This window comes from Stigmatopora nigra, chromosome 9 (assembly GCF_051989575.1).
Source record: "Stigmatopora nigra isolate UIUO_SnigA chromosome 9, RoL_Snig_1.1, whole genome shotgun sequence".
In the NCBI taxonomy this organism is placed as follows: domain Eukaryota; kingdom Metazoa; phylum Chordata; class Actinopteri; order Syngnathiformes; family Syngnathidae; genus Stigmatopora; species Stigmatopora nigra.
The window spans coordinates 9855377-9870936 of record NC_135516.1 but is presented as its reverse complement, the minus strand read 5'-3'; the positions used below and the strand labels follow the sequence as shown (position 1 = coordinate 9870936).

General features: G+C 37.6%; 2 protein-coding genes across 2 annotated transcripts in view; both read right to left on the bottom strand.

Moving 5' to 3' along the window:
* Positions 1-13: 13 nt before the first annotated feature.
* Positions 14-3704, bottom strand: LOC144201711 (GRAM domain-containing protein 2B-like). Its single transcript, XM_077724470.1, has 8 exons — positions 3649-3704; positions 3515-3556; positions 2337-2477; positions 2180-2237; positions 1432-1504; positions 1028-1131; positions 860-949; positions 14-121 (listed from the first exon to the last, which is right to left on the bottom strand). The coding sequence occupies exons 1-8, from the start codon at positions 3654-3656 to the stop codon at positions 14-16; spliced, it is 624 nt and encodes a 207-aa protein (XP_077580596.1). The 5' UTR covers positions 3657-3704.
* Positions 3705-5965: 2261 nt separating this feature from the next.
* Positions 5966-15560, bottom strand: part of LOC144201309 (receptor-type tyrosine-protein phosphatase S-like) — a 75380-nt gene continuing 65785 nt past the window's right edge. The window contains exons 30-38 of the mRNA XM_077723823.1: positions 15219-15338; positions 14175-14329; positions 13827-14112; positions 12864-13042; positions 11784-11910; positions 10905-11030; positions 9499-9653; positions 9279-9414; positions 5966-8408 (exon numbers count right to left, since the gene is read on the bottom strand). Of these exons, the coding sequence (XP_077579949.1) occupies positions 8340-8408; positions 9279-9414; positions 9499-9653; positions 10905-11030; positions 11784-11910; positions 12864-13042; positions 13827-14112; positions 14175-14329; positions 15219-15338 (1353 nt within the window). The 3' untranslated portion in view covers positions 5966-8339. The remainder of the gene's footprint in view (positions 8409-9278; positions 9415-9498; positions 9654-10904; positions 11031-11783; positions 11911-12863; positions 13043-13826; positions 14113-14174; positions 14330-15218; positions 15339-15560) is intronic.

Genomic DNA, 15560 nt, shown 5'->3' with positions numbered 1-15560 from the left:
TTCAATACAATTGTTAGTAAGTACAACAATGCAAACTGACCATACTCGCCTGTGCCTGTGAGCAGGCAGATTGGAGAAGTTGGTAGCACATCTCGCGGTTCCTCAACGAAACGAAAAAGTACTGAGGAAAGAATGGGAAAGAGACAAATTATTGAGATCATTCATGAAATAAATAAATGAATAAATAAAGACACAGACACATAGTGTTTATAATAATAAGATTAGGCAATTGCATTTTTTGGGTCATGCTGTCTATGGTCAATGAGGTCAGAAGGAGAATTTCTCAATAGTTCAGGAACACGTAAGGGGATTATTATCAAAACTGGAGTATTTATGTTTGTAGTAATGGCAATGAGAAGGGGTCATGAGGTCAAAAGTCACTGAGTTTATAATGGGAATTTCTCAATAGCTCAAGAACTCAAGTAAAGAGATTATTGTCAAACCTGCAGTATTTATGTTTGTAATTTGAGTAAGAGATTATATTTTGGGGTCATGAGGTCAAAGGTCACTAAGGTCAAGTTTACATTCACAATGGCCCAAGGATATCTTTGTAGTATGATAGATAATATTTGGAGAATGCGAGGTCAAAGATTACTGAGGTCAGAACTGAAATTTCATGTTAATTTAACAACAAATCAAGGAATTAATATCAAATTTCTGGATAACTTTCTAAAATGTGACTGATGAAGTGATTACATTTTGGGCAGTTTTGCTTAAAACTTGTTTCAAGGGAGCGCCCACTTTAACAAGTCTAAAAAAATTCAGAATTTGGTTGCTTAGACAGAAATGAGCTCTTGTCTTTGAGATGGAGTGTTCCTCTAGTTGCTAATAAAATGGAAAAATGGAAAAATTGTCTGACCTTCTCATCATTAAGAGTTTGTATGGACAGCACGGACAAAGCTGAACTGTGTTTCTTCACCTCCTGGATGCTGGATGTAGGGACGACAACCTGCAAACATTTACAACCTTATTTAAGAAATAGCCACTGGTATGCGTGGCTAAACACTTTTCAATCTTGATGGCTGACCTTGGTCTCTTTGAGCAGCACCGCCGAGAAGAAACACACGTGATTTTCCGAAATGAAGAGCTTTCCTTGATAAAGAACTTCCTTCTGCAGTGCGCAACTGAAAGCTATTGGACGGAAACACACACACAAATGAATTACTTAGTAATGTAGCAACTTGAATACTTTTTCAAAACATTTATTTAAAATTAAATGCCAATTGTATTGCATATCACTAATTGGGTTGTATTGTAGTAATACCTGAAAAAAAGTGAGTCTTTTTAAAAGACAAATTTGAACATGACTGTGTTGCAAGAATGAAATAAATTGATTAAATACACTAGTATACTTTTATTTTATTTAATTGTATGAATAATTATGAATTTTGAAGAATGAATGTCCTTAAAATGTATTTATCCAGCACTTACTGTGTGTCAGATTCTCTCCTTCAGGTATTTCTTGAAACAATCTGTGAAAGGTTTTATTGTGTTTCTGGAAACTCTGAAATGAAAAGGTAAAGAAAGTTTTTCATTTACATTTCATTCATTCAAAAAGTTTTGAACGAAGAAACATTTAGCCAATTATATGTATTCTGGCATCTAAATAGTCTCAGACGCTGTCGGCATATTTGCTGTGTGTTAATGTGCCAACTGCCAATCCACTACTTTCAGTTGTAAGGAAATGGTTGCTATTTTGTCTGGCTTTGTTTCCTTAACCCTAGTCAAACCCTAACCCTAGTCAAACCCTAACCCTAGCCAAACTCTAACCCTAACCCTAACCCCTAACCTAACCCTTATATAAAAAAAGGCACCAAATTAAAACTTTTTCTTATGATATTACGTCACACTACTACTTTTTTTCATATATTATCATCCAAAATTACATAGGATTACGGCTTTAAATTCCTAATAATCAGGATTATAATTTTATTCATCTACTAGTTTGGAGTCCAAATACTACTATGACTATATTCTCTCTAATACTCTGTGGTACCAAAAGACTATACTGTTTTATAGTTAGTATTTAACACTTTTTTGTTGCCAATTAGTACCGTGAATTTGAGTTTTTTTTAGGTGTGCCTAATAAAATGTCCCATAAGTGTATAATAAAGCCAAAATTTGAAAACATCATGTTTGTAGACTCCCCAAAATATGATTAAAAAGAAAGAGGAAGTACGTTTGTGCTGACGAGCCCATCTAGCCGATCAGTGTTCTCCTCAGCTGCTGTTTTCTCTCTGAAGAAAGAAGGAAGGCCAAAAACAAAGGAATCATGACATGTCATTATGTGAATCACTGCAATAATTTGAGGCCAACAAAAGGTGCAGGGAGTCAACCTGTGGGTTAGGTTGCCGTTGAGGTTGTGATTTACTTCCTGGGTTTCCACCGCGCCATCCCCAAGACTTGATGCGTGTTTCCTGATGATTCGGTGGCTGGAGCCTCGGCGGCTGCTGAAGCGGCCATTTGCATCCTGACAGCTGACCAGAAAAAAATTTGCAAATGTAGTGAAATCATCCAAAATCACTGGTCCTCTTTAACAGTGGATGTACTAGTTTCATTCCAGTCGCCGTCCAATTCATTTGAAGTGGGAAGGTGGCAGTGTATAAATGAATATTCAGTCTTCCCACTTCAAATTGATTGGATGTCTTGTCAATGGGAGCCGATTATTATTATTTTATAATGAACTTTAGATGACTTTGAAGTTGATTTAGCATTCTTTAGTAAAATGAAGATATTGGCCAATATTTACACTAACATACAATCAGACTTTTTCATTACTGGCTAAAACTTGTTTGAATAATAAATAGTTTTACGTCATTTTCATATAATTATATGTAGTTAGCCCAAAAAAGATTGGAGTGTTGAAGTTGAGATTGAAGTTGCAGCCTATAGGTTAAAAAAATGAAGTCAACATTAAGAAATGTAAAAATATATCTGTTAAACATATCATAGTCAGATTGGTAACTGATTGGTTATCTATCAGTTTTAAAGGTATTGGCCTATAAAAAATGTAAAAACACGAGACTGAAAAATGTCGCCCATTACTTTTTGAATAGTCACAGATTAAAAATGCGATTTTCTAAACATTTGGAATATTTGTCTGATTCTATCTCAACCTTAGTTTGATTTGCAATTGAGTTTCACTTTCAGCTTCCGAGTACTACGTGCACATCTATTGCAGTCGTTCTTAACCTTTTAACAGCAATTTTAACCTTAAAAAAAAATGCTCAGCTCTCCAGTAAATATGACCATAACCCATAATAAAATACTACACAAAGTTGCGTATTAGGTCCCTGTCTTCAAAAGCAGGACAAAAAAGGTACAAATATCCTTGTATGACCATGTAAATATCAAATATTGGAAAATACAATCTATACTAAATTCTAGTTAAATTGCACAGTAAAAAATAGCACCTAAATAAAAGTTAGTATTCTTTGACGCCCAACAGTTGCAATTACAGGAACGTCAAGACAAAAGAGAAAGGAACTTACTTATGAAAATAAAAAATACTTACACCGAACTGTCCAAAGAAAACTTCCTGTTCTTGAAATTCATTCTAGAAACACAAAACGTAGAAATGCACTCACATACTCTGATAATTCATCCCAAACTGTTTAAAATTTCAAAGCGTTTACAAAAACAAAACACCTGTCCATGTTTTAATTTCTTCAAGTCACAGTGAGGCATGGCATTCTAAAAAAAAAAAAAAAAAGGGGGGTGCGCACACCTCAGGAGGCATCAGCCAATCAGCTATGAGGGAGGGCGGGGCTTTATTTAAAGCCAACCAATTGTAGCTGGTGATATCATTCCTGACCCAGGTAACGGTTGCTAATGGTTACGAGACAGAAGTCATGTGAGCGTAACCAGCTTAGCAAGCAACCGGCAGACGTTAGTTAGAATGTCGTTAATTCGTATCTCTTGATCAAAGGAGGAAATTACAACAATAACGCCATTTCATTACGGAATTAAACTAGCGTTTGAGTGTATTTTTAGTGGCACTCCCACATACATAAATCTTTAATCATTGCTTTTAAACACTACATTAAAAATTAAACATGTGTAATCCAGATAACACAACAGATGTTTTTGTGTATGAATACATTAAATCATCAGAAAGTTTTAAATGAAATACTATGAACATAATTATTAATATGTAGGTACACAATATTAACTAATAATAATTAAAATAAAATAAAACCTTTTTATTTTTTATTCAGCTCCCCTTGGCAGTTTTTTTAAACTAAAAATTATAATATAATGGAAAAATACCAACATTCCCCAAACTTTATTTTAGACTATCTTTGAAGTGACATCACTGCAGTTATTTTGAGCTTTGTGGAAAGTCTATTGAAAAAAAAAATAATACTAATTTAAAAAACAAAATCCCAGATGACATCATTTGAATTTTCCTCTTATCGACAATCGCAATGTTGATGCCGGCCTGTCTCTAATCAGACGTCTGGCATTCCAAAGTCTTTACAATTCTTTATTTAATTAGATTATCAGCCCAAATGTTTTTATTCATGCAGTGTTTACGCCACATTTAATCTTAAAAAAAACTTGTTCTTCACGTTTGGCATTAAAAAGAAATCCTAAATGATATCTTTATATAACAAAATCCAATAACAACATTTAAAAAAAAACCAGTAGCCACATTTAAACCTGTAGTACACATGTTTTTTTAGCACTTCCCAAATCAAACTGCCAAAATTATACTATTCTGTTGACCCTGTAATTTCCACCATGACAACATCTTTACAACTTGATACGCATGCCAGTAAATAATCACCTGGCACATAATGAAGTTAAGTTCCTGGATGAATGAGGAAACTAGAGATGTCATTATCTTCGGTTGAAAGAACCAAAACAATTTTGTATTGTTCTCACAGGAGTGTTCAAGAAAGACGTGACAACACTGCCAAACCTGATGATGTCTATAGAAAACCACTTCCAATACTCCAGAAAAAGTACAACTAATGAGTAATGATCACCTCAAAAAGTTAAAGGAAATGAAAATAGTAGCTGATTAAAATAGGGAGAGCACTATATCCAATCCATTAAAACTGGATTTTAAGTGGATTAGACATCTAAAGCAGTCAATGGTAGCCAAGAGTTAAAAATAACACCAAAAAAACAAGCCGTTTTATTAGATTATTGATATTTCTATCTGTTGTTATTTACTTTAATCTTATTAAGCAGTTTCAGATCTAGAAAAATATCTATGGGCCGGAAAGGGGCGGGGCTCCAGCCAAACATTTCAGAATGTTCAATACTTTTTTGGAGATAATGACACCATATCCTGCAACAAATTGATTCAAAAGCCTTGGATCGAATTTATACAAAAGTATGGGCACGGGTAAATAAAATAAACATCAGATTACCTAGAGCAGGAGTGTTAAAGCAATCCTCAAAGGTCCACATGGTGCAGGTTTTCATTCAAACTGAACAAGCTTCTGCAAATGTTATCAGTTGATGAGACTCAGGTGCTACTAATGTCAGAAAGCACTTCATTGGTTCAACTGTTTGTGCTGGATGAGTTGGAACAAAGACCAGGCAGGACCCAATTCGGCCTTCTGCGGAATCGGATTCACGCCACTGACCTGGAGTAATAAAACATGTTTGATGATTTCAAAAGAATAAGAGCATATCAAAATTACACTTATATATTGCATTTTGATTGACTTAGATTCCATTGTGCTTAACAAATCACTACATTGGCCCATAATCAATGACAAGTGTCATAAAAATGCAAATGTAAGGACATTGGAGTTTAACACTGTCTTGTAGGACCCCCCATGCTATAAAGTTTGACTGCAATTTAAAAAAAATAGGCTTCAGCACCCTCCTAGAAAGAATAAACGGAATAGTACAGAAAATAAATGAATGGCATGTATCTTTGTCTCCTCCTAGCGGCCAAACACACGAAGGACCCCTGCAAAAAATAAAAAATAAAAGGAGAAACAAATGCAGTTCCATTATACTGTATATCCAATCATCTGCTTTTAATACAAAGTCAAGATATTATATCTACATCTATGTCCGGAAAAGGAAAGAACAGGTACAGAGGTGGAGGAGGAGGAGGAGGAAGAGGAGGAGGAGGAATAGGAAGAGGAGGAGGAAGAGGAGGATGGCCCTGGACACATTTGATCTCACCGTCATCATGTCTTGTGTGTGCATCATCCACAGTAGTTCTTTTGACACAACAATTGGTTAGAAAGCGAAGGAATTACATATTTCTATATATGTCACACACCGTCAAGACTTCTAGACCTCACATCGACTTCATATTGGAATAAGTTTGAAGAATGAAGGGCGAGTAAAGTGTGTAGCCGCGTCTGTCCAAAGAAATACACTTGCTACCGTGTGCTTTAGCAAACTAGTACATCTGAGCGTTAACCCCTGATGCCCTTTGACTTCCTGGCTAGGCTTCCCACCCCCCTTTTTGTCGCTACGGAGGTCCAACGGGAGGGGACATCGAAAGGTCATCGCCGCCATTTTTAACTTCAGTTAAAATACAATTCTAGCTAACAGCTGGACATCAGTGATTAGTATCAAAGAGGACCCTACACAGAGGGCATACTTTGTAACAGAGCGAGTAAAAAAAACAATAAAAGAAGCAGAAAACACCACAAAAAACATGTCTGGGTTATAGTTTCTAGCTAGATACTTCAAATCGACAACCAAAATCGAAGCGTAACAAAATAGATTCATAAATATCTTGTTTGAAAAAAAAAACAGATGAAATAAATATGACACGATAAGGCTTGTTTTGCGACATTAAGAACTACATCACATCCAATCCCGCCGTTATATCTTGTGCTCGCTCGGCCGCATCGTTGGACCGTTATGTACAAAATTGGGCTAAATCTCTTTGCTTTGCTGTGCTGCTCAGTCACCACGTGGGATTAGCTCATGATTATCGGGACAAATTCATATCAAGCGGCAAGGAGAAACGTCGGTCGTTTCGGGATCTTCTGTACATGGAATTTTTAGAGGGAGTGAATACGGCAGTGCCTTGAGATATGAGTTTGTACGCTCTTAAGTCAAAACACAATTTCCAACAAATGAACTTTGACCCAATGACCCCCAATTTAAGACACACTACCATTATATATTACCGCAAATTGAATAATCCCTTGATTTATTCTCGAGTTATCGGAAAAAATCCATTTCTGACCTCAGCGACCTTTGACCTCATAAGACCTCCGTTGCCTATTGCAAACATATCCTGCAAATTTGAGGATGATCCCTTTATCCATTCTTGAATTAAACACAAAAAGACAAAGACAAACAGGCTACTAACTGAATACATAACCCTAAAAATCCCTCATAAGTCAAATCACTCATATCTCAGGGCATTTCTTGCCCGCAACCCAATCATTTCCTTTCTCCCAAACATCAACATCCCGACGTAATCAGACACTGATTATTTAGGGTCTTTCATCCTCATTTTAAGATGGCATACGACAATAAAACGGTAGCGTGTGAGCAAAGCAGCATGTTAAAACACACCAACAACAAAAAAAGCATAAGGCAATGATACAAATAACTTCAATTAAAAAAAAACTAAGCACACGCCTACAAAACATGAGACCAAATAGTCTTTTCAACTCCGACAAACCCCCCCATCGGAGGTGACGGAGTTGAGCTCGGCGTGAAGAAGAAGGAGAGGAATATAAAGGAGCACTACAAGCGAACGGCAAGCAAGCTTTTATCGAAGGCGCCGCTGGACGGACGATGGCGGCCAGCCCTGTCCGGAATATTCATCAGAGTCTCACAATTCCTGTTGGTGGGCCACAGTGGCTTGGCCCGTCCGTGTTGGCACTGGGAACGTCGGCTCGGTCTCTACTACAAGCCCACCACTCGCTGTGGTAAAGATGGGCAGACGCCTTTTAAAAGAAAGTCACTTACACCTAGAAACGTTGACCTTTGCACTCTTGTAACCCACGAGCACACCGAACCAATAGATACAAAGTTGAGGATAAAAAGCCCATTAAGGGTGCAGCAAATATCCAGGCTCTTTGTGTGTGTATGTGTGTGTGTGTTTTTTTTTAGCATTTTATACACAGAGAGAATAATAAATTCCTGTTCCTGTATTTCACTGGTATCGGAGATAGCTGACCACGACACATATGTATTATGATACGTCCTTCACACTTGGAACACTGAGGTAAGTATATGGATTACACATGGAGAGTCTGGTGCCACTCTTCGGTGAGAAAGAGTGCGGCTGTCGTCGGACGGATTGGTCGGAGGGGGGTTGGGTTTTGTCCTTGTTGGTGCCGAGTTTTTTTCCTCGTTGTCTTTTCGTCATCTTTTTTTTCAAGGTGTGCCTTCGCTTATGTTGCATAGTGGTCGAAGCTACCCAAGTATTCCAGAGCGGCTTGGTAGCAGAACTGGTATTCATCCTGCGCAAAAATAATTATTTTTAACTCGGTCAATGACATCCATTTACAGAAAATGGATAAGAATCTTTTTTTTCCTCAATTGATCTTTTAAGAATATTGGGTTTGACATTAGAATAAAATAGGATTTTGTGTTAGGCCTGGGATGTTTTGGTCAGTTTTTTGTTGAAGTATGTTTTCCGGTTTTTGTCATTTCTAGGCTGCTTTGGTAGATAGTATACTCTATGAATGTCATAGCGTCTGGTCAAATAAGATTCCTAAAACTTTCCAATTTACTGTTATTTACTATTAATATGGAATTACAGTCAAAAAGTTCATCTAATATCCAAAATGGTGCATCCCTGCCTTGTGAGCCTTTTTAAATGATCACAAAATGCAACTATTTTGCTATTTTCTACATATTTACTGAGTGTGTGTGTGTGTGGCTCCAGTTTTTTTAACTAGGTCTACAATGTCTTCTGTGTCTGTCTTGCTACTGGAACCAAGGAAATTTCCCAAATATGGGATTAAATAAAGTTCTAATCTAATCTAAAAAGGTTTACCTGAGATGCTCTTGTTGGTAAAACAAAAGATACCATTAATGTTTCATACCTGTTGATAGAAGTGACTGAAAATATCAAAACGTTGCAGTTTAAATCATTCCTAGGGAATATCTGTGGCAAATATGTTTGTGGAATAATTTGTGTGGGTTTGGTGAGGATTAAAACCTCTTTGTAAAGATCCATCCTTGGTTTTTGGATGATTTCTACTGAATTGAGAGAAGACATTATCTTATTTGTGTTATCTTTGCCTAAGAACCAGCTTGCTTCATTCAGATGAAAAACACCCACTGCAAAAATAAGATGAAATGAATGGAAAATGATATAGACGCACCTCAGTCTGCACCATTGCCGGTCTTTGTGTCCTCAACATTTTGACAGTCTGGAAGATGTCCACTGCTCCTTCATAGCGCATTCTCTCCAGTACAATGCTCAGAGTGATGAAGACCCCTGTCCGACCAACGCCAGCACTACAAAAAAGAACAAAAAAATGTTTATAGGAGCCCAGGAGACAGTGGATTGGTCAACAGAGAGGATAAAATGTTTTTTATTACCTGCAGTGAACACTGATTGGTCCATCTTGTCCAAACTGCTCTTTAGTTTTGTGAACTTGACCAATGAAATCGATGAAGCCTTCGCCAGATTTAGGCACACCTTGTTCGGGCCAGTCGGTGAACTGGAACTGGCGGACTGTTCGGGATTGGCCGTCCTGAAAGTAGAGGGGGAAAAAAATCATGTTTAGAGAGTTAGGGTTTGGTAGAGTATTTTAAGGAAGGTGGAGCTAAAAAGTCAACTTTAGAGATTATTTTGGGGGACAAAAATAATGTTATTATAAGGTGATGGGGTCAAATGTTATAGGTCAGACAGGAATTTTATAATAATTCAAGAAGAAATAGAGGGAGTTGATTATGAAACGTGCAGTGTTTACAATATAACTTAAGGTTGATGAAGTTTTTGGGTCATGAGATCAAATATTACAACAGACTGTAAAGGGATTTCATCATAATAGAATTAAATTGAGGATTAGATGATGATTTTATCAGGATTCTTAGACAGCTTGAATTGGAGGAGGGATACGTGGAAAAAAGACTGGATTGGTGCCCTCAAGTGACCCCTGCTCTGAGACATTGAAAAAAAAAACAGCTCAACCAAAGCACCTGAATTCCAATTGCAGTTTGTCGGACCCCGTCGGACCCTTTTGAGCTCTCAATTCCTCATTGTAAAAAAAAAAAAAGGTGGAGCGCAATCTAAAAGAGCGGAAATGAAAGCAATCCCCCATGAATGTGAATCACTAAAGATGAAGCTGTAAATTGGGTGCACTCAAATTGCTTTTGAGTAATGGAACAGATGTCAGCCTTGTTGATAAATGTGTCCAAATACATCTAACAGTGTTTAATGTGATCAAATTACCCGTAATCCTATGATTAATTTTTCTCTGCCCGGCGACTCCTTTTTTCCACTCAAGTGTGAAAGCAAAGAATTTCCCATTGAGGAAACAGAAACCCCACCTATCACGACTAAATAGGGATTTCTCATCACGCCAACTGTTGCGCCATCCAACGACTGGCAATTACCTTTTTTTGGCTTCTAATGATTACAGCTATCTGACCCGAGCAAGATCGTCAGTCCAAACGTCTGCTTTTGTCAGCCACACTGAAGGCAATAACATCTTTTCTCCAGCGCTCAGCCTTTCTGCCTCCTCTTTAATGGAGATCAATAGAGCATCTGTCCAAGTGGCGCCCGGGTAGGACAGGCTTAACCGGAGTTATCAATGACCCAAACACACCTGAGCTGTCATCTATCGTCGCATGACCGACGAATGAGTAATCTCAGGTGGCTTGTTGTGGCTACGCGCGTTTACATACAAATGAGCGCCCATGGGTCGATAAGACACGGTTGATAGGTTGGATGGAGTATGCCATAGTCAACATGTAAAAGGAGAAGTGAAACATGGACTTACCCTGGCATCGGTTACTTTGAACTCCCGCAGAATGTACTGGGGCATGTTGTACTCGGCCATGGGGTCCACGACAAAGTATTGGTAACGGGCAGAGCGCTCAGCGGGCCAGTACTGGTGACATTTCTCCTGAGGTAGGAAATAAACATGAGTATTAATACTATATATTTTGGAGTGTATATAGAGCTATTATTTAAATATTTTAAAATAAAAAAATCAAAAGCCTTTATTGTCATTATATACAGCTGGGTATAACAAAATTGGTGGTGCTAATCCACAAACTGTGTTTACCCAGTAAAAAAACAACTATATAAATACTAAGTAGTATAAAAATATAAAAAGATTAAGTGACTTCTGGCTTGCTAATTTTGTGTCAACTACAAAAATAGAAATAATTCTACCTGGAAAAATGTATGCAAACTTATCCTGCATGGTTCTTAATAAAATGGTTTATAAATGTATATTTGTATATGTAGTATGTATTTAAGGGGAAATAGCTTTGAAAATTATACAAGAAAAATTAACTGTTTTTTTTACCATTTGAATGAAGCCAAATAGAAAATGTAACTAAAGAGCAAGTTAACTCTCCTTAAAAAACAAATAAATAAATCAAGGTAGAGTAACATGCAAAATGGACTATTTCCAAAATGTGTCCATCAAAACAGTAATGCTCAATTATGTTTTTAAAGGTGAAATTGCTGACTCTTGTTTTGGATCCCGTTAGTGTGTAAACACTAATGAGCGCCCATTAGTGACAGATTTTTTTTGTGGAGTGATCTTGTTGTTCTGAGAGTCTTAAAAACTCACTGAATCAGCGTGTGGGGGGAAAAAAATGGAAAAATAGTTGCACTACAGTGTTTGTATACTTGGAGATATTCTTACCCGGCCCATCTCTCTCAGTTTAGTCAGCATGACAACAATAGTTGAATTGTGCTCCCACAGCATCCGCCAGAAGTCCTCGGTGGTCTCTGCCAGCGGCCCCTGGGTGGCGATGTAGCCTTTCTGCTGCCTACAAATCGACAAGGAACAATCTTATAGAGTGCTCATGCTCAAATGTTTCAGTAATTGGCTTTTCAGGTACTAGTATAATAACCAACATTTAAATACAGAAGTAGAATGGGACTGAGTTCAGTAAAAAAAAAAAAAAGTTGCAAGATTATATTCCTAAAGTAGTAATATTCCATATTTTAAATGTCCTTATAATATTTCATAAAGGTATTATGATATAATGTAAACATACACTAAAAATAATCACCACAGGCTACATACTGAATATAAAATAAAGCAAATCAAAATAATTGTACATTTTAGATTTAAAAAAATGGAATATAATAGAATACATTAAAAAATCTAAGAAAAACCTGTTAAAAGTCATAAGTCTTTATCATATTGGAAAAAAATTCAAATATTTACACATGTTAAATAATGCAATACCCCAAAGTGTCAAAAGAAGACATTTTTGAAGATCAATATTATTTTTTCTCTGAATACAATACACTTATCCATACCATAATTCTATAATCTCCATAAAAACAAGAACAAAGTTAACAAAAACATGAACTTCTTATAATTTCTAGCATTTTTAAGCCTTGCTCTAGCAAAAGAGTTAGTTAGATTCCCTAATTGTACCTTATATTGCAAATAATTAGTGTACATTCTAAGGGTACTTTTAATTTTACTATTATTATTTTTTAAAAGCACAGCATTTCTCCAAAAGTGGACGAGTCAAAGTGAGTGTCCAATCATTCTGGACGCCTGAATCATCTTGGCCCTCAATCTTTAGACATGAACAGCCAGTACAAGACGTGCATAGGACGTGTATACGCCGTAAGAGCGGATCTGACGGGATGTGACAGGCGCAAGCACTGTGGTGAAAAGCTTTCCCATCCGTTTACTCGTCAAGCCATCGTCAGAGGACGCCAGGCCGCCTCCTATTAATGTTTCCCTTCAAGTAAAGCATACCTGTAACCGTCGATGTAGCTGGCGTTGATGTAATCGGAACCCTCCAGGCCTCGGATTGGCTGGAGACACACGCGAGTGGTCTCGTAGGGCATGATGTTGACCAGTCGGTTCTTGAATTTGTTGGAGGGGAGGTTGGCGGTGACGAAGCGGGACGTGTGGGCTTTGGTGTTGGCCAGTCGCTGTGACGAGAGAAATATTTAAAGTCAATAAAAATGCTGAAAAACAAGCTACAATAAAATCGTTATCGGGATATACTTTGCAAAGTTCTCCTCAAAATCTATTGGGAATTTTTTGGCATTGCCCAAGCCAATGGAAAAAACATCTAATTTTTCAATGTATCTATTTGCCCTTTTATATTAAAGTCACATTTTTACATGTAAAAAAAATTTAGGAGATCAAGGTATATAGTTTTTGCTAAAGATGCCCTATTTTTTGCACTGCACCCATTCATTTACAATGGGGATAAAAATAGCTGATATTAACAGTAAGTGAACAGAAAAAGGTCCAAATTCTACAAAAAAGTAACCAAGGAGAATGATGCCATGAAACTAATGCAAAGAAAACAATGTCAGCAAAAACCTGAAAACATAAAAAAAAATAAAACTGAACAAAAAAACTAATACGGAAAACGTGTTAAAATATGCTACAAAGGCCAACTATAAAAATACAAAAGATAAAAAAAGCTTAACTGCACAAAAAAACTGAAAAATAGCAAACAATCATAACATTCCTTTTAAGGCCACTCCTTGATATATACATTTTTCATAAGGAATTAGACGTCTAGCCCTAAAAAAAAAAATCAACGGATGATGATGCAAAATGTACAGAAAGTGACTTACCGTAGACCAAAACATCCCCAAGCAAATTCTCCAAAAAGTTCATGTTTGACTTCATTCATTTGAATAAAATGAAACCAAATTGGACCCTAAGTGTTGTTTTTTTTTTAAATATGACATTACGTACCTTAAACTCCAGCTCCATGCCTGTGACATGTTCTCCACTCTCCACTTTAGCCAGCTTCTGCATGTACGAGTAGAGACTCCTGGCCGCCACCTCCGTGTTCCCACAAGCCACGGCTTCCAGCAGGGCCTCGTGAATGAAGCTGTACTGGTCCTCCGTTTGCACCATGTAATTCCTCTGCGAGCGCATCAGGGTGACGTGACCGTAGATGTCGGCCGTCCGCTCGTGTCGGATGCGCTCCAGCATGCCGTCGATGACGATGAAGCAGCCGGTGCGGCCCACGCCGGCGCTTGGCGGGAGGAGAGAAATGTCAAGAGGGGTCCGACTTTTTTAACGTGTCCGTGCGGGTACCTGCAGTGGGCGATTATGGGGCCGGCGTCCGGGGGGTTGCAGGCCTTGACCCTGCGTAGGAAGTTGAGGAACGGGGTGGGGTACTCTGGAACGCCGTGATCTGGCCAGGCGGTGAATTGGAATTGACGCACTTCTCTTCGTTCGCTGCTACCACTCTGATGCCAAATAAATGTAAGAAAATGTGACAAAACAGCCGACCATTTTAGAGCACTTTGACTGATTTTTGTGCTCAAAGGAAAATTTCCACAAAATGTCCCACACTGGGTATATATTTTTTTCTGTTAACTAGTCTTTTCCAGAAGAACAAAATTGTCAAAATAAGCCCAACTAGGCTCATGCATAGAATGGTGTAGAAAGGCTTAAAAAAAACGTGTTTTTATTGATTGTTGGACACCGTTCCCAAATTGAAATGAAGAAAATTTCTCAAAAAGTACTGAATGAGTGCTTGGTTTAACACCTCCTATTTTGTCCGTTTCCAAATACATTCTCCGAAACACTTTTAATATCAAAAAGTAATAGCATACTTAAAAGCCACTGTTGGCCTAGTTTCTATGTTTGCAAGTAGGCCAAAGAGACAGAGGCTAGTGTGGTGGCCGGCTACGAGTTCGTCGAGCAGTGGTCAAATCCCATACCCCGAGAGACGGGCACTGGCCTGCTTTGACTCGTTGTGACGTCTAAGCTAAAATATCCTTTATTTTTAGAGCAAATAAATGCAAAGTAATAAGTCACAAAAAGGCAAAGTGTTTTTCCCCCTTTTCTTTTCTTTTACCGATTCAGGGTGTCCATGATTAGCTGGGATAAGCTCCAGCACCCCCCGTGAGCCTTGTGAGGATAAGCGGTGGAGAAAATGAATAAAAAAATGGATCTAGCCATTTCAATCTAATCTTTTCTGCCAACTGGTTGCGTTATGAGGCTTCTCATCAATATCCAGATCGTATTTTTTTTTGCTTCTGACTAATGCCTTTTTATTAAATGTATGCAGATATGAGTGTAGATTAAAGAAAAGGAAATTGCAGGAGGTCATTGGACGGCAAGATTGATTACCTTATGAAGGGAGAAGGTGCGAACGCAGAATGTGGCCAGCTCCATTGTGTCCAGCAGGGTTACTTGAATTGTTCCATATGTGTCTGTACCTCGATTTGGCCAGTATTGGTCACACTTTATCTACAAAAAATAAACAAAAGACATTGAATTGGATTGTCCAAATTCTCAATGCAGATAACTGAAAAGGTACAGTATTTCCTGAATGTTCACATATTATGGTTTAGCAGGACTTTTTATAGGCATTTACTTGTTAACATACACACCCACACACCCACACAGTCTCCTAATGGGTTTTTCAAAATGACCAAATTTGTAGTGTGCTCAAAACTATGGTCAAATGTA

What these genes read in the sequence shown, in the direction of transcription:
- LOC144201711 (XM_077724470.1), bottom strand. An exon ending in TGCTGCTCAAAGAGACCAAG is followed by an intron (nt 950 to 1,027) that starts GTCAGCCATCAA and finishes AAATGTTTGCAG; the next exon opens with GTTGTCGTCCCTACATCCAG. An exon ending in AAACTCTTAATGATGAGAAG is followed by an intron (nt 122 to 859) that starts GTCAGACAATTT and finishes TTCTTTCCTCAG; the next exon opens with TACTTTTTCGTTTCGTTGAG.